Raw genomic sequence first — 25,437 nt, forward strand, 5'->3', positions numbered from 1 at the left:
CATAATGCATGTTCCACAAAAGGCAAATATTCACAATATATAAAGAATCCCTTTATATACATATATATTAAAAACAGCCTAATAGAAAAATAAGCAAAACTGTAAATAGGCACTAAACCAAAGAAAATATCCAAGTGGTCCATAAACATGTTAGAAGTTATTTAATCTCAGTCAGCAGGGAAATAAAATTTAAAATCATAATGAGATACCAGTACACAAACAGAATGTCTAAAATGAATAAAACTGATCATACCAAGAGCCAAGGAGGATATGGATCAACTAAAACTCTCATGCATTGCTGTTGAGAGTGCAAATCAGTATACCCTCTCTTGAAAGATGATTGCCAATATCTATTAATGCTGAACATATATATATCCTATTACACAATAATTCCATCCCAGATATGTACTCAACACCAATGTGTATATATGTGAGATAAAGACATATAGAAGATCCTTCATAGTAGCATCTATATATATAAAAGCCAAGGGACCGGAATGACCAGAACAATCAGTGACTATGATGTGCACTGGGGAGGCCAACTGGCCTGATCGGGGCCCCGATCGGCTCCTCCCAACCACCTGCAGCCCCTCCCCCAGGTTTGCCCTCCTCCTGATCAGGGGCGGGCCAGCTGGCCAACTTCCTGGGGCCTCTCTCCCCCCACCAGCCAGCCTGATTGGCCCTCATTGGGGTGGGCTGGCCAGACCGAACCTGTGCACAAATTCGTGCACTGGCCTCTAGTCCTATATAATAAAGAGGTAATAAGCAAATTGACTGCCACACCCTCACAAGATGGCTGCCTATGACCAGGCCGGCAGGGGAGTTAGTGAGGGACGACCAAACGACTGAACAGCAGGCTGCATGGAGCAACCAGGCTGGCGGCGGGGGGGGGGGGGGGGGGGGCGCGTGAGGGGTGACCAGGCTGGTGGGGGGGCAGTTAGGGGTGACCAGGCCAGCGGGGGAAGTCAGTTGGGGGCAACCAGGCAGGCAGGCAGGTGAGCGATTAGGATTGTGAGAGCCTCTAGTTTACTTATAATTGCTAAACACAGGAAACAGTACAAATGCTCATCAACTATAGTTAACATGATTTCCTGTGGCGGGGTGCGGGGGGGGGGGTCCTTATATGGGTTTAGGTGGGTGAGTGTAGGCCTTGAAGTTGAATGTGAAATTGCTGGTATATCATATGTGTACAATTCAGGGATGAAGATCCTTGTCTCAAAAATATTGAGTCCTTGACTTAGAGACCTAGATTTCAAAAAAATTTATTTAACTCCTCCTCCTAATTTAAGCAACTAAACCCCAGAATATAATTTTGTCATTTTTATTTTATACCTAGTCTGCTCGTAGCTTTTTGAAATTTAAATCGTATCATTCCTTATTATTAAGGTATTATCTACTTACATGGGATATTTCATGGTGAAGCCTATACATTAAGTTATAGGCAGAAGGCCTAAGTATCCCTCACCGTGGTCTACTTGGAATCTGCTTTTGATATGGTATAAAGTGGAGAGACAGGGAATTGACAAGAATAGGACACATAATACATCATTGGTTCTTCTCAGGCTTTGCCCCCCAGGAGACATTTAGCAGTATTTGCAGATATTTTTGGTTGTCACAACTTGTAGAGGGGGCGCTGTTATATAGTGAGTAGAGGCCAGGCATATAGCGAGTAGAGGCTAGGAAGGATGCTAAACATTTTACAATGCACAGAACAGTCCCACAACAAGGAATTATCTGGCTGAAAATGTCAACAGCGCTGAGGTTGAGAACAGTTTTATGGTGATGACAACTCTATGTATGGGACACTTCTAGTACACCACTCCAGACCCTCTGGCCCACATCTGACTCTAATGATTGCTGGAGCACTCTGACAGCTTATGCATTATGCATTATGAAAGGGCCTTGTCTCACGCATGTCTCTAGCTTCTAGTTCTGGGTTTCTCTGATAATGGCAGCATGGACATCCCATAAATCCTTTCAGCACTCTCTCACACATGTGCAAACCAGAAGTGTGGGGAAATGAACACACCAGACCAATGGGACATGAGAGTTGATGAATAAATACTTTTTTCCTTTGTCCCCTGTGTGAGTGGTTATAAAATGTATTTCATAAACTCCAAAAAATGTTCTTTATGATTGAATACCAGTCCCCTTAGTGGTGGCCAACTCAATAACACATTGTTCTGTTGGCTTTTCCACCTCCCCAGGTTCATTTCCCTGACCCTCACTCCTACCTCCTGGAATCACATGCCCAATAGATTCACCTACATGTATGTCTTTGTTTCAGATTCTGTTTTATGGGAAACTCAGGATAAAATACCATGAATACCATGTGTGGAAGTACACGGTGAAAGATCAGAAATCAATGGAAAAGAACATTGAAATAGAATTTTATGAACATTCATGTTTTTCCCTTTAAAGTCAAGCATAAATATATAATAGAGGAGTAAAAAAGATGGCACCAGGTTCTTGGTGGTGCAAATACTGGAGAGCTTAGAAAGGGCCACTTCTAAAATTGTTCCACTCGCCAAAGAATTTTCTAAGCCTCTTAGGTAAAGGCAAGGGACAACAGTGGTGGCTTTATAGAAGGAGAAAAAGGAAAAATATTAATTCAGGGGTTCAAGAAAAATAGGAAAGAAAAAGGAATATCCTGTGCCTAAACTCTTTTAAATGGATCTTGTTATTTTGAGAGATTTAGAATCCTAGAATTTTAATTAGAAGGGACTTGAGGGACCATTTAGCTAAATGCCCTCTTTTACAGATGAAGGAAATGAGGCCCAGCGAGGCTTAATGACCTTCTCAAGGTCATTCAGTTGGATTAATGGAAGAATCAGAGCCAAAATTCAGTTCTGAAGTGGAGACACCATCTAAACATGAATTCTAAATCACACGTGTCTGTGATCCCTGAGGCAATTCATAACTTCTCGTGGCATTACCTCACTTTAGGGATGTATGACCTAGCTGGGATAATACCTTCAGACCACTCTGTCTCAGGTCACCAAACAGCTAAGATGCTAACAGGAAATAAGAGGAAATGTCAGCTGTGTTTTTCCCTTGCTTGTAGAGGGTGGCCGTATTTCTGAATTAATATAGACTTGACTGAACTATTTGCTATTATTTGAAGGGACACAGTTTGGTTAAGAGAGAGAAATGATGAAGTTAGTAACTCTTGTTATTCTAGGGACATTCCCAATACTGACTTCTCAAAGTTCCTATTAAATTGAGAAGGCTTAGTTCATGGACTTGGCCAAGGAGAGTGGAAATAACGATTGCATTCTGTTCTGGGGCTTTTAAGTGGTGTTTCCCTCTAAGGCAGCTTTGTTCTGAGTGATTACTACAGATGGTGTCCTTGGCTCTCCTGCTCCCCTACTCTCACTGGGCATCCAATCATCCAAGGTGCACCTTGTAAGGATTCTGCTTTTCTCCTTTTTATGCTGAGGCCCAAAGGAGACATTACATTCTATTGAACAAGACAGACATGGTCCCTGTCTTAACTGGATCACAATCTGGTGGAGGAGACATGTTAAAAAGAAATCTCAATCAAGTCTGAAGATGATCCATTTAGGGGTGCTGTGGGATCTGACCAGGTTTGGGGTCAGGAAAAGTCTTCCTAGAGTGAGGCTTAAGATAAGATATGAAGGAGCAATAGTATACTCAATCATTCAAGGATTTTGAGATTGTGGGTGAGGAAGCAGCATATAGAAAGGCTCAGAATGTAGAGAGAGGTTTAAGCAAAGTAAAAGAATCCAGAGTTCTGAGAGTTGACAAGCTGAGACGCTGGCCTGGTCATGGGAGTCATGGAGACAATGACCAAGAGTTCCAACTTCTTGAGGGCAGTAGATGACACTAAGGGATTTTGAGCAAGTGACAGCAGTGATGAAATTTGTGTCTCAATAGAATTTCCCTCATCCAGAGTGGAGGGAATGGATTGGACGGGAGTAAGATAGGAGGCTACATGTAGTATGGGCAAGAGGTGTTGGTGGCTTCACTGGAATAGACAGCAGTGAACTCCATGAGGATGGGCCACCTAGAACAGTCTGGGACGTAAGTACACTTAATAAGTATATATTGAATGAATGAATGAGTAAGTATATTATGAAAACACTTAGGAAAACCTGGTGATTAATCAGAATGTGGGAGGGAAGGGGGAGGGAAGAGGCATGGAAAGATGCTATATTTCTGCTAGCAGGTAACTGCATGGATGGTAGGGCCAGGAACCAAGAAGGGGAACACAGTGAAGGGGCAGGTTATGGGAGAGATATGTGTGCAGCTTTGGATATGACAAGTTGTCTGGGAGGCCATTGGAAATAATATCTCATGAGAGATGACTATTGATTTGGAAATCTTTGTCTTATGGATGATAACTGGAGTCACAAGAGTACCTAGATTACATGACCCAAGGGAATATGAAGACAGAAGAGAGGAGGACTCTGAAAGATTCCCATTGGTATGGCCTCCACTTTGCCCATGGATGGCATGTTCTGTCTCATCATATTCCTGAATAAGGACTGGCATGGGGCCCTTTCAGAGAGTCCCTCAGTCATTAATGATTTTCATTCAAGAAATTTAAATAACTATTTAGAGGAAGAATGAAGAGGGAAATAAATTATATTGTGGACAATGTTCCAGCAGGTTCACCTTGGTTCTTTTAACAAATTCAGTACAGTGAACTTCTTACTCTTCAATCTACTCAACTCATACTTCAGAGCATGGAGAGAAGAAGAGGAGCTGAAGAGGAGAGAAGCAAGTGCTTTATGTGAGCGCTTGAACCCTTCCAGGTGTCCCTCTGACCTGAGTCTCTAGCCCAGGGGTGGGCAAACTTTTTCACTCGAGGGCCACAATGGGTTCTTAAACTGGACCGGAGGGCCAGAACAAAAGCATGGATGGAGTGTTTGTGTGAACTAATATAAATTCAAAGTAAACATCATTACATAAAAGGGTACGGTCTTTTTTTTTTTTTAGTTTTATTCATTTCAAACGGGCCGGATCCGGCCCGCGGGCCGTAGTTTGCCCACGGCTGCTCTAGCCTGTCAGTTCCTTTCCCCTGGAATGGTTGTCTCAGCATGGGATACTACTGCAGGACTGGCTAGAATGATAAGGTGGGACTTGCCTGCTGGTCAGTCACAATGAGGCTGCTTATAGCCCCTTCTGTGTTCACCACGAACACCTGGCTTCTGCATGTTGGCATTTTACACTGGGGGCAGCCATAGAAAGCTCCTTGAGGTCTGGGATCATGTCTGTCTTGTTCACAGTATATTTCCAGCTCCTGGTGCAGTGCCTGGCACAGAGTTGAGTAAATAAGTGAATTCTTTGTCTGTAATTAAGGTTTCCCCTTTCGGGAGATTTGTCAACCACTATGGGGCCCAGTGAGTGTAATTGATGGGAAAGCCAGATTTCAGAAGGGGACATGAGTCCTTCACATAGATAGTAGGTGTTGGCAATACTTTTTTTCTGCTCTGACATCCTATATAAAGCAGTTTGACTCTTTAGTCCTATTATGCTGCTATTGTATTTCTTTGGCGATGATGCCCCTGTTTGCTCTGCAGGGGCTTGGAATTACTTTTCCAGCAGTGATGGATTTGCCGGTGCACAATCTTTGACCTTGTCCCCTATCCCTAATCATGTTCATTTGTCAGCTAGCTTCTGGGGCTCAGTGAGTGGTTTTCAGCCATATAGGACAGAGAGGTCCAATGTCAAGCAAACCCATGGTTACAGCATCATTGTCCCAGGGCCTCGTAGATTGGTCAGATCCAGGGCTCAGGGAAAGGGGACAAGATTTTATTTGAGTTCCTTGTCCATACCCAGTGAACATGAATTATTAAGTGTCAAGAGCAGTATTACTCTTCTATTACCTTACTAGGGATTTCTGTCATTTTGTCTGTAGGATGAGAAGAGGGTGCCTTGTCTGTATTTGATGCAGATAGCTTATGCCACAGGATTTTGTGTATCATGGGTGTGTTAGTTCAGTCTGGTAGTATTTATTGAGGACTGGTAGGCATTGGTCAGCACACCTAGCATTGGCCAAATGGCTGCAGGCCTTGTCTTTCTGCCCAGCGCAGACAAAGGAGGCTCCTGAAAAGAAAGATCCAATTTTGGGCAAAAGAGAAGAGACCTTCCTGATAATTATGATCCACGTGGAAGTGCTCCTGCTTCGGTGCTAATGTAGGGCAGTGGGGCAGCATGTCCCAGGGAAACTTTCTCAGAAGTCCAGTCTTGTGGATTCTCTGTGGAAAGACATGTTCATGGTCCAAATGGTGAAATACAGCATACTCTACCTCTCCCTCTTGAAGATCATACATTCATTCTACATTCCAAAAAATCCTCAAGTAATGAAACTGTTTTTTAACTTTGTTTGCCATCGTTTTCCATACATATTTCACCATGGAAGTCTTTTTGAAATAACACCATTTCAATATCCCATAGGATTAGTGTCCTGTGGCCTGTGCTTTCAGAAATATTACATGGCGGACTCTGGGTTTTCCATACTCTTGAGTTCTACTCTTTTCTTATTCCAGTTCTTTAGGATGAGTACCTAGAAAAGACAAACTTCCTACAGTGAGTTTTGAGAAGTGGAGGTGAGGTTGGCAAAGAGGTTTGCAAGAAGACATCTCTTCACTGGCAAAGCAGTGAAACTATCGGGAGATAGTCAAGTTAATGCTGAGGAGCTGCAGGCACCTAAGCTTAGTGTCTTGTTAAAGAATCCAAGTCAGTATGATGTTCAGGAGAGAATTACTAGTTTGTGACTTTATGGGATCTCTCCTTTTGTTCTTCTTTTCATTTTCACTGTTACTCTATAGGTTTGGAACTCATCCCCTTTCCTCTCAATCATCCATCCATCCATCCATCCACCCACCCACCCACCTACCCACCCAGCCATTCACCTGTCCTTTTATTCATTCACCCAGCGTAGTATAAGCCCTGCTATGTGGTAGGCACTGAACACACAAAGGTGAATGATCATGGAGCATGCTCTCATGTTGCTTACTGAGGCTTCCAGATATGGAACAAGATTCCAGTCTTTCCAAATTCTGATACACCCTCCTGGAGTAACATTTATGATCCTGTTATATCCTACTGAGAACTATTCTGGAGCTCTGTATTAATTGTGGAATAAAGATGAGCTCCTCCTGCCCCATAGCAGAATGCCATTCAAGCGACTCCTTGTTCAGGCCCCTCTGGCCCCAATCTAATCTCCTACTTTTGCCTTCTCACAATTTTGGTCAACTGCATGACTTCAGGAGTCCTCCCCATCCTTGAGCCTGTCTGCCACTCCTTGATTCCTGCTGTTTCTTCTCTTGAACTTTCTCCCTCTCCAAATCCATCAAGACCTAACTCTGTGGGCTCTCACAGGTTTCTGAACCTCTTTTTTCTATCTGTGACACACTCCCCTATATGTTCTCTCTATCTGTTTTCTATCTGTTCTCCTAGCCATGTCCTATTCAAGTCAGCATTCTTGATCAGTTTCCTAGTGCAGGGACCTGCATGTAAATGTTTAGTTAATTCTGCAGCCATATCTTTTACATATATCAACTATACTAATAATAGCCTAGGTGCATCACGCCCTCACATCATCACAAGATGGCCATCACAAAGATAGCCGTCACAAGATGGCCATCACAAGATGGCTGCACGCACAGTGGAGGTGGGGCCCAGCGGCCGCTCCATGCGGTGAGGCCTGGGGGTCCCACGGCTCTGTGCGGTGCAGAGGAGGCTGGTCCCGGCGTCCCTGCCACCTTGTGTGGAGGAAGCAAGTCCTGGTGGAAGAGGCTGGTCATGGCAGGGGAGGGCAGTTGTGGGCGATCAGGCTGGCAGGGCAGCAGTTAGGAGGCGAACAGGCAGGCAGGCAGGTGAGCAGTTAGGAGCCAGTGGTCTCAGATTGTGAGAGGGATATCTGACTGCCGGTTTAGGCCAGATCCCACAGGGGTCGGGCCTAAACTGTCAGTCAGACATCTCCTGAGGGGTCCCAGATTGGAGAGGGTGCAGGCTGGGCTGAGGGGCAGCCCCCCCCCCCATGCACAAATTTTGTGCACCAGGCCTCTAGTACATAAATAAATAATTAAAAATTGCCAGAAGAATTTCATTAGAAAATTGAAAATTAATTTAAAATGTTATTGTTTTTTTTTCTGCCATTTTGTGTAATATGTGCTCATTTCTGTAACTTACTGGAACTAATTTTAATTTATGTATAGAGATTTAGATTTTATTTTTGTGTTCAATACTACTCTAGTTAGAGGGGTGCAGACTATTTAAATGTTTGAAATCACTTCAAATAATTCCATTTCGTAAAGAAAAATAGGGATCATTTTAGGTACTACAGAGAATGATAGTTGTACGAACCGTTATCATTTAATTGCATCTATCCTTTTAATTAACAGCAAGTGCAATAAAATTTTATTAATTTGGACGCTATTATTTGGCAATTTTTGATAGTTAAGGTGGCAGATATTTTCAGTTGTTACTAGATACTTTTTAAAAGAGCAAACTTCCCAGGCACTTAGAAAGATCCACCCATGTGTGGATAGTTGATGTAATAATTACAAAGAATTCCCATCTATTAATTGCAGAATATTTGGCAGTACTGTGATATATTTGGCAACACCTTGTCAACTATTAATTCAAGTTAAGAAATTTTTTTTAAAGAATGGCTGTAAGTGAAGCTTTTAGTAAATCAAATGGCTTTACTCTTAAATAGTTTGAGTTAGTGAAATTTAAGGAATTACTGGGTTCTTTGTATTCAAAGATAGTGGTTCAAGAGATGCCATCTATGGGCGGGAATGTAATTGAAGTGACTGGTGCCCGTCCGATTACATATAGCTGACACCTACCCTTTTCTTATGGGTCCAATTGCCAGTAGTTCTAAGGAAGGCTCATTTACACGTAGAATGTTCCTACTTTCTCTCATTTGATCCTCACCACAGCTATACTTAGGGTAAGCACTGCTATCCCCTCAGTGACTTGCCCAGGTCACACAACTGGGAGGGGCAGTTTAATACTTTACTAATGGCCTCTGTCTCTATCTCTCTGCACTCCACCACACTGTCTTTCAAATATTAATAGTGACTCAGGTTTGCAAAGCAGTGTTTATCTGTTACCTCACTTGCTTAAAAAAGTTACCCCCTTGAGACTGTAGTAAGTGGATCTGCCTGTTGCTTTTCTTTTCTAGTGATCCCTAGCTACATGCCATTTCTTCCACCTCCTTCAACTTCTACCGTGGTTTATATTCACATCTAAAAGGGTCTCTGAAAATATTTCACGTTGTGCCACTGTATGACTGCACCGCATTTTCTTCTGTCCACTCTGCCCTCAGCTTGTTATACCTGTGGGTCCAGGGCGAGACATAGCAAAGTAATGGCCAGCGGCCTCTCGTGCCCTAGTCTCTTCCATCTCTGCCTTCCACGTTTCTCATTAGAAGCCTATACTCAGCCCTTCTCCCCATTCTCTGTGAAAGCCTGCAGGAAGAAAGCATAAATGATTGCTGAAAAATGTTTATTAAACCTTCTTGCTTTCAGGGAATTTGTGTTTTAATGGGATATAAGACATATTTAGTCAAATAAAGTCTTCTCTAATGGTAGAATTTAATTTTAGTGAGCAGTTGAGGGATAATTTTTGAAGCTAAGATATTCTTATTGGGATCTTTGAAATTATAAATGCAGGCAATTACTCACTTGACCCACAAAGTCAATCTCATCCATGTCCTACTGTTGGTCCCCCTCCTTACAACAGAGAAAGTTGGGGAAGTCTTTTGCTTGCTTGTGGGTAGAATGACTGCATCCTGCGATTCAGGTATTCTTGTTTCTTTCTCATCATTGAATGCTTAAGTGGAACTTGCTGGTGAGCATTCAGATAGAATGTTTGCAGCAAGTTCAAGTCCCACAGTCATAAAGGCTTGCACTGCAGGCCTTTACCTTGTTTTTTTTGTTTGTTTGTTTTGTTTTAAAGTCAGTCGACAAATATTGAGTAACATTTCAGCTCTCTTCTCAAAGACATTTTGACCCTTTTGGTCCCATTTTCTTTGTCTGTTAGTGTGTCCTGGAACAGTGTCCTGTGTAAGTAGCAGAACCTATGACAGCTCTCTATCCTTTCTGTAGAAGGAAGTCTGTGTGGATGGTGTGCAACCTTCCATGCTTAGAAAGGCTGTGTGCTTTAAGGTATAGTGGTCAAGAGCTTGGGCTTGGCCACAGATGGCCTGGTCTTCATCTAGGCTTTGGTATGTACTGGCTGTGTTATCTGGAGCAAATTGCTTCTAAACCTCACTTTCCCCGTCTGCACAGTGGGGATAATGTTAGTACCTGCCTGGGGGTGGTGGTTGTGATTAAGATTAAATGATGGATTTAAAGAATTTTGCACTGTGCCTGGCACCTACTAAATACTGAATAAGGCTTGCTATGATTTTTTTTTTTTTTTGGCTCAGTGGTTCAAATTTTCTTTGGGTATCCTTAAATGTTCATGTTTAGAACACAGGAAATTGTACAGAAGCATCTATAGGACTCTGTGGAAACTTTTAAATTGGACTTCCCTAAAGTTTTTGAAATTGAGTTATTCCAAAAAAGGACTGAAAAGCAGCAAACTTTAACCCTAGTTTCCTGCCTTCCAGACCACGTCTTCATTTTGTGCTTAAATATAGCTGCTCCAAGAAATAGTTTGACAGAGTACCACCTGTGCCATAGCTCTCGTTCGTGGTATGGAGAACTCACAGGAGTCACTCCAGACTAACTTGTAACTTGCTTCAAATATGATTCAAGTCTTGAAATGATTATCTGGACATGTACATTCTAGGAATTATTGGAGGAGAAAAACATCACTAGCAAATATTTTCAGATTTCCCCCTCAGTCTTGGATTCCCATGAAAACTACAAAGGGATGATAAATCTACAGTTTAATCACTTGGGGTCCAGTAAGGCCCTCCTGCTTGTCTTTGAGCTCTGGTCAGGTAAGCTAATATGCAAATTCATAGCCAATTCAAATGCCCCGAGAATGCCACTGGCCAATGGCCATCCTTATTTTTAATAGTCACCAAATAGTGCAATTCTCTAACAACTTCAGCAAGGCATTCCAGAAATGCTTGACATCATACTTCTCTGCACTGTGATAAACAAACACAATTTTGATTTCATCTCAGAGTAATTAATCTGAACTTCTCCTTCTGGGATGTAAAATAGAATAATTTTCTATAGTTCTTTGAACATTAGATTGGAAAGAAAATGCCCTAAAAATTTTGCTTAATTAAATCCTAAAGAGGTGGTATAAACTTCATGATTAATTGAAACATGCATATTTTGACTGATGCATATTTATGTGACATTATCATATGAAAATTTTTATCATGTTATACAAACTATTCACTTTGGGAATGTGATATAATGCTGTAAATATTTTGCATTTGTTGTTGCATTGATCATTATGAAAAATACATAGGCTAATGGCAGTAAGGAAAAATATGTTACATGAGTCTTCTTTGAGGTAATCTCAAAAGTCTCAAAGTCTCACAGACCTTGAGTCTAATATAAGACAGCAAATTGGGTTTTCCCTAGTTTGAAGAAATATGTTTTAAATAAAGAAATTTGAAGCAGATCAAGTTAGAAAAGTTGAAGTGCTGGGGCCTTCTATTTTGCCAACATGAAGCATGTACATAGGTCCCAGGGTTCAGCACTAAAGAAAATGTCACTTTTCTAGGGGTGCAGCCATACTGCTTAAGATGGGATACCATCTCATGTCTGGTGGCAGAATCTTGGGCTATGTTTTAGCTGAGAAAATTAACGTATATAATCGCAGATCTTTCTTAGTTTCCTAAATATACTATTAATAAAAATGACTTCTGTAAGACTAGAATAACTAAGACATGTAAAAATGTTTCTTGAACTTGTGGAATAATCCACTTATCAGACACTTATTTGGAGCATTAGCTATTGATAATAGTTTGATGACAGAAAAAGAGAAATCTCATGGAAGTTTTCCAAAGTGTTTCCCTTTATGAAGTGGAGTTTTATGAAAAACGGATGGGAATACTGAATTATTTAACAAGACAGATGCTAACCATTTCCAATTTCCAGATACACAATTATTTTTGTTTCATCTTCCCGTGTTGTTACTTCATAGGGCAAATTATTTATAAAAATAATCTGCTTTAAAGTTCTACTTTTTGTCCATTTGTTAGGTCTATTGTTTGTAAGAAAGTATCCTTGCCTCCCTTAAAAAATGACAAATGGTCTGACTGGTGTTGATGGATGAAGCATGAGGAAGACCCACCAGCAGCCTTTTTGTCCCAAGTGTCGTTCCTCTGGGCAGGCCGAGCACCACCCCTGCTGCAGCTTTGTGCTCTGTTCTTTGCCATCTCAGTTTTAGATCATTTAAATGGAATAAACAATGAGGGGAACCTAACGTATGTCCTAAAGTTCCTTCTTGAATGCTGAGGCCACATAATTTCTCGCATAAAGTATCTTTCCTTACAGATTTCACCAGAATCAAGTTTATTGCCGTTGGATCATTTGTGAGAGTTCTGCTGTATCATCTTCTTTTTCAGGAATTTAAGATTATAAAGCAGCTAATTGCTTGGGAAAAATCAGAAACTATTAGTGCTAGTGAGTTTAGTAATGACAGATGATTATTTAAAAGGTATAACATTTCTAATCTAATTTAAAAACCCTTCCGTACTATAAGGTAAATTATGGAGTTTTGTTAATTCTTCATACACGTACAATGTCTATAGACAGGTGCCATATTAGAGATGATATAAAACACAAAGCTTTCTTTGAATAGAACAAATGATTAAATACAGTAATTGTATGATATTTGAACTCATGTTGACTCCATTTAAAGAAACTTACGTTATCGAAAATGTTTGATTAGCATCAAAGGTCATTGTTACACTGTCTCATTTATTATAGCTTATAATAAATCACAATATGTAATTGTAAAATAAAATGATGATTAAAATGACAATATTCCATGAAAGTAAATAAGATGCTGCACGAGGTTCTGAGTGGCGATCCTCAGGGAAAAAGCCGTATCACCGCACTTCAGATTCGTTTGCTTCTAATTTTGCAGGCTGATGACCGCACTGCCTCAAACCAAATCTTTCCCCTGGAAATGGAATGATTGCATGACAGGTTCTATGAACCATGAATATGTCAACAGCTCATGGACCAGGCCTTGCTTAGCAATTAGTCTTTGGGGGATTTTACTCAGAATCAGACAACACTATACCAGGGCTTGCTGGGGATTTTGTGATTACCATTCATGTCTGGAGCATGAGTCTGGGTTAGTACAAAAAAAAAAAAAATCCATAAAGGACGAAGAGATGTGGCTAATAGTGGCAACCAGTCAGACACACTTTGCCATTTAGGAGGACCAAGGAAACTCGAGATATAGCCAGAGCACATAGGAGATAGCAAGGGAATATTTCTTAGACCTGTATTTAAGGTCTACGTTTAGTCCCCCACAAAAGTTTCCCAGACTTCAGTCATTTGAATATCACCATCGCATGTTTGTCTTAACATCTTGCTACCTGTACTGTAATTACTATTACATCTCATTTATTGGCTCACTTTAAAAGTCTTTATTTGTTTTGAGCAGTAGTATTTGTGATGTCATGGACTTGTACTACTTAAATTTGTTTTCTTTTCTTACAAAGGAAAAGAAATACAGCATTTTAAATATTGAAAATATTTGCATATCACCTAACATCATTCTGAGCATCCCCATGACGTGGGCGACAGGTCCTCCTGGAGCTGTGAGGACCACCCGTCTGGCTAAGCGTGATCTGGGCAGCCGTGTGACCTCAGAGCTCATGGCTGACACCCCAGGACTATTCCTCCATCCAGGGACCATGAATCACACACATCTCATGGAGAAGAATTTCAATTAGGCCTGTGCCTGTCTGGGACCCCATGTGGGAAGGCTGCGTCACAGGAGACCACCGAGTGAGCCAGGCCACTGCCTTTGTATCAGCAGAATCTGGCCACTCAATCTCTCCGTTGTCGACTAACCATATCATTTGGGAATCATTATATTGCAAAAGTAAACAACACTCCATATGTAACATGTAATAGGGAACATGCCAAGATTGGTCCTGGCTCCTGACTGTCAAGGTTCACATTAGGTCATCACATATGTGGGTGTGCTGTCCTCCCCCATTGGTAGATCCTGTAGGCTGTCAGCTGCACCTTTGAACAAATGGGCCATTCTACAAGCTTCATTAGTACTGAGCCTGGTATAACCAGGCAGAATAAGCATTTTTACCAGGCTAAGCAGCCCTGGGAACTCTCATGGCTCTGACGTCATGCTCTGGTTTTTAAGTAAAGGATGTCTTTGGAAACTTAAAAGCCAACAGAAAAAAAGGAAAAAGAAAAAAGAGCACTGAGCCCTCCCCGCAAGAGCTGGCCATTCTCCTAGGTCAGACCATGGTGAGGTGCGGAGACTGAAATCAGACCCCGGGTAGCTCTTTCAGGTTCAGGGTGTGACTAAGTTTGAAGGGATGTTTACTTCTGATATGAACATTTTTCTTATACTTTTATTATAGAAGATGATGTGTCAAATGTACAAATAATGTGTGCCTGGTGCCAGAAAGTGGGGATCAAGCGCTATTCCCTGAGTATGGGAAGTGAGGTGAAAAGCTTCTGCAGCGAGAAGTGCTTTGCGGCCTGCCGACGAGCCTACTTCAAGAGAAACAAGGTAAGAGCACGTAGAGAGGCGGCCCCCGCAGGCCTCCCCAGCCCACGTGCGCATGTGCCTCTTAGCCTCTAGCTGCAAACACTGCGCACCTTTTATTCTTCCTGTTTTTTTTTTTTTCTGTTCTCTTTCTCTGTCATACTTAATCTTTTGGAATAAGGGATCCCCTCTAATGTATATAATAACCTGTTCTTCAGTTTCTCTGGTCTTGGTGTTTGAATTCTGAGAGGGTGAATGAATCTGATGAGGACACGGAGATCACAGCTGGTACCTTAAAGTGACAGGGACTCCCCAGCAGGAGAACATGCAGACTAGAATCTGGCAAGATAATTGGTAGAGATTCCTGAGGAACTAGCCACAGGCCATGCATGGCCAGGAAGCTTTAGTGCACTCAGTTTAAGACTTGCTTCCAATGGGTCTATTGCTCTGGCTCTTTCCAAAATCCGATCCACTAATTCTAACCAAGAAACATGTCAAGTCTCTCTTGATACCTTATATTAAAGTTGATTGATATTGAGAAAAGGTGAAAAAATGAATACATGAACCAGCATTGCTCACATAGCCAAGCATTGTGAGAGGCATGGTGGGCGAAACAGGAACGGCCATAGTCATTCATATATATATATATATATATATATATATATATATATATATATATATTTGTTTTGTTTGTTTTAAGACATCTCAGATTTGAAAATGTCATTTTAAAGAATAGTATTAGCCACCACTAATGGGAAATGGAATGCATGATGGTTTTACAATCCCCCACACACATACACACACACTGCTAATTTCTTAATCTTTAAAGAACTTCTATAGCATTTTGCCACCAATTACTGAAGTAAATTGCTAGTTCTTGATTATTTACATTGATTTGTAAAGCTTCCTTAATTCATAAAACTGTCTACACTTTGCTGAGCATTTCCATTTCCATAATACAAGAAAGAGCAAAACCTATCCTTTCTTGAAGCAAATAATTGTTATTTTTAAGTCTGATATTTGCAATCCTGAAATGCTCATCTCGGGTTCATTGCATTACAAGAAGCACTGTTGCAGCAAATTATCTCCTGCAAATTTGGGTCACATCATTCTGCCAAAAAAACATAACGCTGAAAGAATTAGGCTGCAGAATTCAGTAGGGTGGAATTTAGTAGCAATCTCTAAGAATTAGGCTCATAATCTTCACTGGAACAGGAAGGCAAGTAAAGAAACTGCAATTCTTTTGGGATAGTCACCAGTCAGGTTCACTTTCCCTTGGGGGTTGGGGGGATGGCGGGAAGCAGGGAAGCTTCAGAAGAGGGTGGTTAGAGCAGTGCGTGGAGACATGGTTTGCTTTAATATACGGGGATTAAATGATCTTTGAGACTCTGGGGCCCCCCTTTTGCATGCTGAACACTGGGGTAACAATCACAGGAATGGCCCCAGCGCTTTTTTCTTCGAAGCCCTACTTGCCACAACAAAATACTTTGCATTCCACCCCAGAAGATGGCTAGAGAAGTTTTTGTTGTTGTTGTTTTGTCTTTCTATCATTCTGAAAGGTTATGGGTCTGAATCTTGATAGACTGCCTGTAGTGAGTAAAATACAGCAAGATGAATTTGTTACAATCCTGGTGATATTTGTTATACTTTGCAAAGTGGTTTCACTTTAGTAAGCTTTTGAAGGAAGGCACCTGACCCAATTGGAAAACAACCTAGAATAATCTACCTATATCTATATCTCTCTACATATAATTATATATATATCCTATATCTATATCTCTCTACATATAATTATATATATATTTATTTATATACATATATAAAAAATATATATTTTCTACATATGTCTAAATATATCTATATAAAATACCACCTATAATAATAACATATATAAATTTACATCACTATAAGTCATATGTAATATTACATCATTATAAAGTTTAAGGTCAAACTTCCATAGCATACAGTTTTGAAAACTGGGTAACTGGGGCCAAGCTAAGAATTAGCATGTGGAATACTTCTCCGTCAGCTGGAGGAGCAGCATTCCCTTCCCCTTTTTGCAGGGTTATTGGGGTAGGTCTTTGAATAGCCTGCAAAACCTGGGCATCACAGTGGCTTGAAGTTTGCCGGCTGATCCCAGCAGCCCATTAGTGTACATACTATGCCTGTCTTCTCTGCAATCTTCATGCTTATTTATATCAAAAGCTCTGCCACACTATATACGTTCTCGTTTTTCAAATAGAGAAATAAACTGGTCACATCACTTGCTGGGTTCTTTTTTTTATTTTATTTTAAGAGTGTTATCTCTGTAACAATATCCTATTGTATTACAATAAACATGTACAGCTGCTGCATTTCTGTGAACTGATAGGATTTTGTGGTCATTTCATTTAGGGCTTGGGTTTCTTAATGGATTGTATTAGATACCAGTCTCCATCCTGCCATTTCTAAGAACTGCTATAATCAGCCCCAGGGTGTTCCCCACTGAAGACAATAGCAAATAGCTACTTCTCTTGTATCATTTAACAAAGTCTTTGGTCCTCATTATTAAAATTGCGGACTTTCTTAATCTTAGAAAAAGGGCAAAAATTCTCCCATTCCTACATAAAAGATTTTCTGGCTAAATTCTACACTTTTAAATATTGAGATGTGGATGAAAAACAGTGAATAATGTGTGTGCAGAACAGAATTTTGCCTTAGGTATGATGTCGATTTTAAAAAAAAACACATGTAAAATTAACTATGCTGTAAATTATGCTTTATAATGACAGCCCGCTTCCTAGTGGATAGCATGCTGGGATCTAAAAATGGTCTCTAAGTTGAACCCAAATTGCATGCATAACTTCACAAAGGAAAATCCTTGTGAAAAAGGTAGCTAATTAGGAGCAGGATTCAGCTGACCTCTGTTTTGTGTCTGTGCAACACCTGCATTTGTGAATGTAAATTGGACAGCTGTGCCCGTGTTGTCCCTGCTGTCCTCTTCACAAATGCTTGGGATAGAAGCAGGGGCTGATTTTCTTCTAAAAACAAGGACAAAAATAGCCCAACTCTCAAAATGAAGGCCCCCTGAAAATTGACTCTTTAAATTTCACTTGCTTCTCAAACCTTCCTTCTCTTTGATGGAGTAGTTTAAGAATGCCACATTCTCTCTCTTACAAATGCTGGCACAATGAAGTAAGGTGGGATGGATTGAAATCAATGTAACCCTTTATGGCATGTAGCTTATATTTTTAAACCAAATTAATTTTATATGAAGAGATGTTTGGATTGCAACAAGCATGTGGGCTATCTTCAGAATGCTTCTGCTAGGAGAGTGCTGTGAATCACAGCTATATTCATTTCAATAACCCAACTACTAGCTTATACACTTTAGGATGTCAGCTCTAAGTCGTGTACAGTGTTAATTAATAATTGTATTTTGTGGAGTCCTTATCCCCAACAGGCTCACTTGCTGCCTCAAATGTTTTTGAAGCCGTGGGTATGAAAAATACTTTTGTAGTCTGTGGGCATTGGCTGAACAATGGGATGTCAGTCTCATTACTAGATGCACTGGAGACTTGTCATAGAACTAATAACTCACTCTTTTCCCAGCCCCTTTTTGAGCCACGAGTAGAGAAGGAATTGAAAACATTTCTAGCCTAGTGATCCAGCGAGGAGCTGGGAAGTTGCAGGGAGTTGGTAGTTTTGCAGGAGATGTTGGAGTGTGTAGTCCAACTAATGGCAGTTTTACTTTCTACCATAACACACACTTAAAAATACCTTTACTAAGGGAGTAATGTCGTGTAACCATTATCCCTTGAAGAGTGAGAGTAACAAACAGGACTACAAATAGTAATCATTTCTAAATATCCTGTGGTGTTTTTTTTTCCTTCTGCATGGGAAATATCCTGTCATCTAAATCAAGCAGGAATCAAAACTCAAGGCAGATGGTTCGCGCAGGCAACCTCAAGGGCGATTGTTTTCTGTCCTGGTTCAAATCTCAAGTCTCTAGCATTCTTTTTAAAAAATATATATTTTTATTGATTTCAGAGGGAGAGAGAGATAGAATCATTGATTGGCTGCCTCCTGCCCGCCCCACACTGGGGATTAAGCCCGAATCCTGGGCATGTGCCCTTGGCCGGAATTGAACCTGGGACCCTTTAGTCTGCAGGCCGACGCTATATCCACTGAGCCAAACCGCCTAGGGCAGTGGTTGGCAAACCTCGGCCCATGTGCCACATGCGGCTCTTTGGCCCCTTGAGTATGGCTCTTCCACAAAATACCACGTGCGGGCGCGCACGTACAGTGCGATTGAAACTTCGTGGCCCATGCACAGAAGTCGGTTTTCGGAAAGGAGATAGACGAAACAAGTATACAAGATGAATGTGGATGGGAGAGTTGGAAGGGGTCGACCTCAGCGAACGTACCTCAATCAGATTGAGGACGTTTTTAGCAAAGGCCAGCTTAGGAGTACCCTAATTAAGTTAATAACAATGTACCTACCTATATAGTTTAAGTTTAAAATATTTGGCTCTCAAAAGAAATTTCAATCGTTGTACTGTTGATATTTGGCACTGTTGACTAATGAGTTTGCCGACCACTGGCCTAGGGCTATAGCATTCTTTATGGATTAGAGGCATTGATACTTCAGTCATAGACACAAATTCCCAAGAGCACTAAAATTTTGCTCCCTTCTTCTAGTTTTTATATAATTTGAGACAAGAATACATAGAAATATTTCTTCAATATCATAAAGTTGCTGTTCCCCCAACAAATTGTAGTGGGAAGAAACCTATGCGGATAAGAGAGAAGGATAAGGATGAATTAAAAATAAAAAGATGATATAAACAAACAACATTTGCAGATGATGTCATTAAGATCTCCTGACAATCAAGATAATAATATTCAGTGAGGGGAGTATTGTCTAATAAGCATTTCTTTTACTTTCAAACTATATCCCTGGATGCACAGTGATGTCTTCTTAGAAGAGATCTCTTTTGGAAGAACCTGTCGCTAGTTAGCATATATCATCGTATTAGTTGGAGTTACATTTTATTTAGACTGTTGGTCTTTTGATTAAACTTGAATATATCCTGGGAAAGATTCTCAGGTTCAGACTTAATTATAGAACCCAGTCGTACCGAAGACATTGTAACAATTGCCCTGTTACTCTAGTGATTTAACCTGTCCACTTTTTTTTCCCTTTAAACACCTGCAAGATTTAATTTGCAAAAAGGCTATCAGTCATGACGGTTTGGGGAATGACATTTAGAAATTACTTGTAACTAATGTCCCCTGACTGCCTGAAGCTCAGGCCACAGACTTGCTCCTGCCAGTTGCTTGCAAATATTCTTGATTGACAAGTAAATGTGCCCACGGAGCACCAGAGCTCTTCCCCTGGATTCACCTTGTTCTTACGGGTCACCAAGGAGGCTGTTGGGGCTGTCTTTCTGCAGGATGATTGCTTTGGTTCTGCGGTGTCCTTTGGGACTGTGCCTGCATCTAGGGTGGCGTCTGCTTCCCAGACTTTAGCCTGCAGCCCAGGGGCTGAGTTCCCTTTTGGTCACAACAAACAGGGAGGCTCTGGGGAGAGAACAAACCCAGTGGTTGTCTCATTCTCTGGTATTTTGGAATATGATGAGCTCCTGAAAGTAAGAACCTATGGAAAAAAGCAAGAGCCGAGGAAGGGAAAGATGTTAGCCCTGTGGAACACATTTAGGCTGGGGTTAGAGCAGGAGAATTCTGGCCAGTGAAGTAAAATGTAGGTCGGGCTAAGGCGATGCCTAGGCTCTTGAAGAAAACCAGAGAGTGCCCGGCCAAGTGGGGCACCATGCCCTAGGCCAGTGATGGCGAACCTTTTGAGCTCGGCGTGTCAGCATTTTGAAAAACCCTAACTTAACTCTGGTGCCGTGTCACATACAGACATTTTTTGATATTTGCAACCATAGTAAAACAAAGACTTATATTTTTGATATTTATTTTATATATTTAAATGCCATTTAACAAAGAAAAATCAACCAAAAAAATGAGTTCGCGTGTCACCTCTGACACACGTGTCATAGGTTCGCCGTCACTGCCCTAGGAAGTCATCGGAAGCTCTGGGGGAGACATATGTGATGGTCTTGTTTACAGAACACTGTTACGGAAACGGTGGTTGAAGGGATACCGGGAACTCAAACACAACGGGGCTAGGGGATATATTGAAAGAAAATAGCAACTACACCAAGTTTTTAATGGGCTACATTTGGGAGGTTGTGAGGGAAATAGAAATAATTCTAATCAATTTCCCAGAATGGATGTCAACTTCTGAACAACACCAGACATTTTAGATTAAATATGAAGATATGATAAAAATCCAAAGAGCTTCAAGTCCCAATCTTTGTTCAGTGCTACCCCCTCCCCCACCCCCCAATGAATAGGAGGAAGAGGGGGATTTTTAATAGATCTGAATTCAGTCCCCCCGAGATCAATACACAGGGCTATTGACATATATGCTCGAATGTTAATTTTCAGACACACTCAATCTCTGGCCACCATCCTTCTGGTGATAGCTAATGCTCTACACTTAAATCAAGTTTTTCTCATCCAAACTGCCGGTAATTATCCAATCCATCTCAAAGGCACGCTCCCTTTTAACATTAACCACAGTGTCAGATTGCATCAGCTACATTGTGTTCTGGTGACTGCGGCTGCAGAGTGATGAATGTGTGCGCTTTGAGCTCCGAGTCCGGTTGCCTGTTCGGACCGTGGGCAGCTCAGTGAAGCAAATGGCCAGGAAGGGACCTAGTTATTTGGGACAAGCCTTCTCCTTATCGATCTAGTCACGTGCACTGCCTGCTTTCTCACCCTGCTGTTAACAGTGTTCAGGTTTATCTGAAGAATCAGCATTTAAAGAATTATCTAATGGGCCATTTTAATGCACTTCTCCCAGCATAAGCTATCTAAGCACAGGGTTACTCTTTGTGCCTGACTATAAAAGGAACGAGATATTATTATATTAAAATAAAGACCAGAGGAAGGAGACATTTATAAGAGGTCTTAGTGCACTGTCCAGAGAAACCGTGAGAGAATGATTATGCATTTTCCTAGGGTTGTAGTTATACTCTGTTAATTCAAATGTTTTGTTAAAAAATGTTAACTGTCTAAATAATTGCATGTATTAGACAGGCCAGGGTTGTCTTGAGATATTTTAAGGTAGTAGTTTGAGTCCAGAATTTCTCTCATACACTTGCAATGTCTGGTCTCAAACCCTAATACTCTCAAGAGGGGCATATGCAGGAGATGCACGCTGTAGGCACACCTGTGGTTATTTTTATTTCTTCTCCATCTCGGTACCTGTGGATAGCTTTTGCTCACATAAGCAGAAGTGTGAACTGGGCAAGCCATGTGTAATTCTTTGTTCCTTGGGCTCCTTGCTCTTTGTTTATGTTATTGCAGATTAGGATGGAATAAAGAAAATCTTGTTGCGGATGGCCATTTAATTTCTGTCCCAACAGTTCAGTCTGAGAATGGTAAATTCCCTGTGTTACAGTCGTGCACACAGTGGAATCTAATGTCTACTGACAGACTGCCTTTGGAGATTACAAACATCAGTCTGTTGCATTCTCTGTAAACACAGGCTGTGGGCACTGCTATAAGCACTAGGAGGCAGATCAATGATTTAATGAATCTATAAAAAGATGCTTGAACTCTGCTGCAATTTACTGAGCACTCTAGTTAAATGAAACTCCTGTACTCTTTAACAAAGATAGAGATAATCAATGGCTGGGGAGGGAAGCCAATGTCCAGTCACAACAACCTCCCAGAATTTGTGTTGTCATTTCACTGCTAACAGAGGTTAGGCAGACTCAGGCTTTGATGTTTGAGCTGCATTCTGCCCAGAGGTGACATAGTCATATAGTGTTGCTTCTGTGAGGACTATTTTTTAAAAGCAATGAAATATTATTTAAATAATATTTCTTTAAAGCAACAAGATTAAGTTTAGGAATTAAATTTATTCTAACCTGTAGTGTCTTTGTCAGGCATCCCCATGATGAAAAGTAAATAAGGGAATAAAATCCATTCATGATTAAGTCTTCAGAATGTCAAATTGCTTCGTGTTGGAGAGCCCTGATTAATCCTTCCTGGTAAAATATTCCTCATTAGTTTGCTCTGGCTAAGAGTTAACCACTCCTATTACAAATTCAGACATTAATGTATTTTCTGCTTAATTCCTCTTCTAATAGAGGAAAATATAGTTGGAAGATATTAATTTTTTACTTTCAAATGTGCTTTGGAAACGTTATACTGATTTATGAGAGAGATTGGAGACATGTAGGAGAATTGCTTCATAAATATGTTGAAATGTATTTGAAAGTATTTAACCACTTTTGATTGTCGAAAAACTATTGCCTTGACTTTGAAATGATTTCTTTTCCCCCTACAGAGTTAGAATTAATGACATAAACCAAAGATTTTTATATCTAATTTTGGTCATATGAACTTTCTTAGTGTTTCGCTTTCTTGATTAGCTAATTAACATTGAGAGCTGGATCCGACCCCAGTAAGTGTATGTGGGAGGTTCAGTGGGTAATAGGAATTTTGAAGTCTGATAACTGTTTATCTGTTTCATGGGCCTTTTGCCAAACATTCCATGACAAAGTAGTGACTTATCTTGTAATCTGTTTTGATACAATGACTTCGTATTTTAAGATATGGTGAGCAGTTCTATGACTGCACAGCCAGCTCTGTTATAAGAATCTTTGAAGGCCCTGACACTTTCTGTGATCATCGGTAGGATTATATGTTTACTTAGTTGGAGCAATTTAAGTTATTGGTGTCAAAGGACTTAGGGAGACAGAGACCCAGGGGTAGGTGAGATAAAGCTGGGCAAATAGTTGAAGACCAGGGGTTTTGCCCAACAGGAGGCAAGTTCCTCTGTGATGCTTTTTTGTTTGTTTTTAGCCAAGATTAAAAAAACAACAACCTTTTTATCTATCCACTTATTATTATTGTTATTATTATTTTTTATTTTTGTTAATCCTCACCCAAGGATATTTTTCCATTGACTCTTAGAGAGAGTGGGAGGGAGAGGGAGAGATAGAGAGAGAGAAACATCAATGTAAGAGAGACACATCTATTGGTTGCCTCCTGCATGTGCCCCGACCAGGGCCAGGGATTGAGCCTGCACCCCAGATATGTGGCCTTGACTGGAATCGAACTCAGGACCCTTCAGTTCATGGGCCAATGGTCTATCCACTGAGTCAAATTGGCTAGAGCTATCCATTTATTATTTGGAAAATAAAATAAAAGACATATTGAATGCCTATATAATGTGCTATGCACTGTTTTAGGTTTGGTGGATTATGACTAAACAAAAGTCCCTGCCTTAAAAGGACTTACATTCTATTCTCTAAGGGAGATAGTAATTTATAAGTTAAAAATATGTAAATATATATCACAACTTCAGGTAGTGATTACTGCTATGAAATAAAAAGGAGGGTGGAGGGATGGATAGTGATAAGATGCTGTTACATCTGGTGGTCACAGAGATGATCTTTGAGGAGGTGACACATATGTAGGGACAAAATGAAGTCATACAGTTAGTCGTTCGAAGAGCTTGTAGCAGAGTTTCAGAGAGGAAGGGAGCAAGTAAAAAGCAGAGGTCCTTAGGCAGGAATAGGCTTGCCATTTTTGTCAAGAAAGTCAGGCTGGAGTTGAACGATCAAGGTCGTTAGGCGCTTGATCACATAGGCCAGAGAGGTAATAATTTGAATTTTATTCCAAATGTGAGGGCAGCTATTGGGAAGTGTGACATATCTGATTTTCATTGTTGATTGGATCCCTGTTAAGAAAGTAATACATTTAAAATTTAAGATCCTGGATGCAAAGGGGATTTGGAGAGCAACAAAGGCAACAGCATTCTCATTAAAATTGAGTGTGTCTGGCAATAGAAAACTAAAAATATAATATTCACTGAATTATTCACTAGTGGTTATGAAACGTTTCCCAGTAGCAAAAGTGTGTTGAACTAATTTAGTTAGTTTTTTTCTAAAGTGTTGGAGAAAATGAACTAAGGATGGACATGGTAGGCTAGATGCTGACACAGTGATTTTACTTCTCTACAGTAGACAGAGCTTGCCCCCAACGTAGTGGGAGGGTAAGACCTCAGAGGCAAGCTCAGCCCAGAAATCAAGTCTTCAGCATCCACAGGTCTTCTCAAGCCCTACCCCTAGAAGTGGTGTGATGTTAAAGAGATGGTACTTTGAAGGGAATATCTTTGGGTAAAGGAATTATTCTGAAGTTTATTTTATTCTAAGAGTAGACTTAATTTGTTGATTACTTATAAGATGTATCAGGAATTTCTATGCAACTAACAGAAGACTCAGCTCAACTGGTTTAAATATTTAAGACACCTTTTCTTTGATGGAACTGTGAAGTCCTAAGTTAGGTATACTTCAGGTGGGTTGATCCTGCAGTGTAGTGGTCTTAGCATGGTCTCATGTCTTCCCATTTCTATATACTTCTGCATAGAGTGTTGGCTAGCTTCCAAGGCAAGCTCCTCAGAGATCATGGGATGACTCCTGCAGTGATCAAGGCTATATGCTTCTTTATGCACATCCAATAGGAGATAGAGTGACTAACAATCCATGCAGGAATCTTGAAATTTCTACTCATTCTCTATACTTTGGTCACATACTCATGCTTGAACTGGGGATTATGACAAGAGCAATGGATTTTCTGATTAGGTTAAACCAATCAGGGTTTTCCTCTGATGTTCGGGTTGGATTCGTTTTCCTCTAAAGCCTGCATGGAGCCAGAATGAAAATCTGG

General features: G+C 40.6%; 1 protein-coding gene across 1 annotated transcript in view; it reads left to right on the plus strand.

Annotated features, from left to right (window-relative positions):
- SOBP (sine oculis binding protein homolog) overlaps positions 1–25,437 on the plus strand; it is a 159,163-nt gene that overhangs the window by 26,428 nt on the left and 107,298 nt on the right. Inside the window, exon 4 of the mRNA XM_081093834.1 lies at positions 14,519–14,670. Within this exon, the coding sequence (XP_080949960.1) occupies positions 14,519–14,670 (152 nt within the window). The remainder of the gene's footprint in view (positions 1–14,518; positions 14,671–25,437) is intronic.

This window comes from Myotis nattereri (assembly GCF_964212035.1).
Source record: "Myotis nattereri genome assembly, chromosome: 6".
Classification (NCBI taxonomy): Eukaryota; Metazoa; Chordata; class Mammalia; order Chiroptera; family Vespertilionidae; genus Myotis; species Myotis nattereri.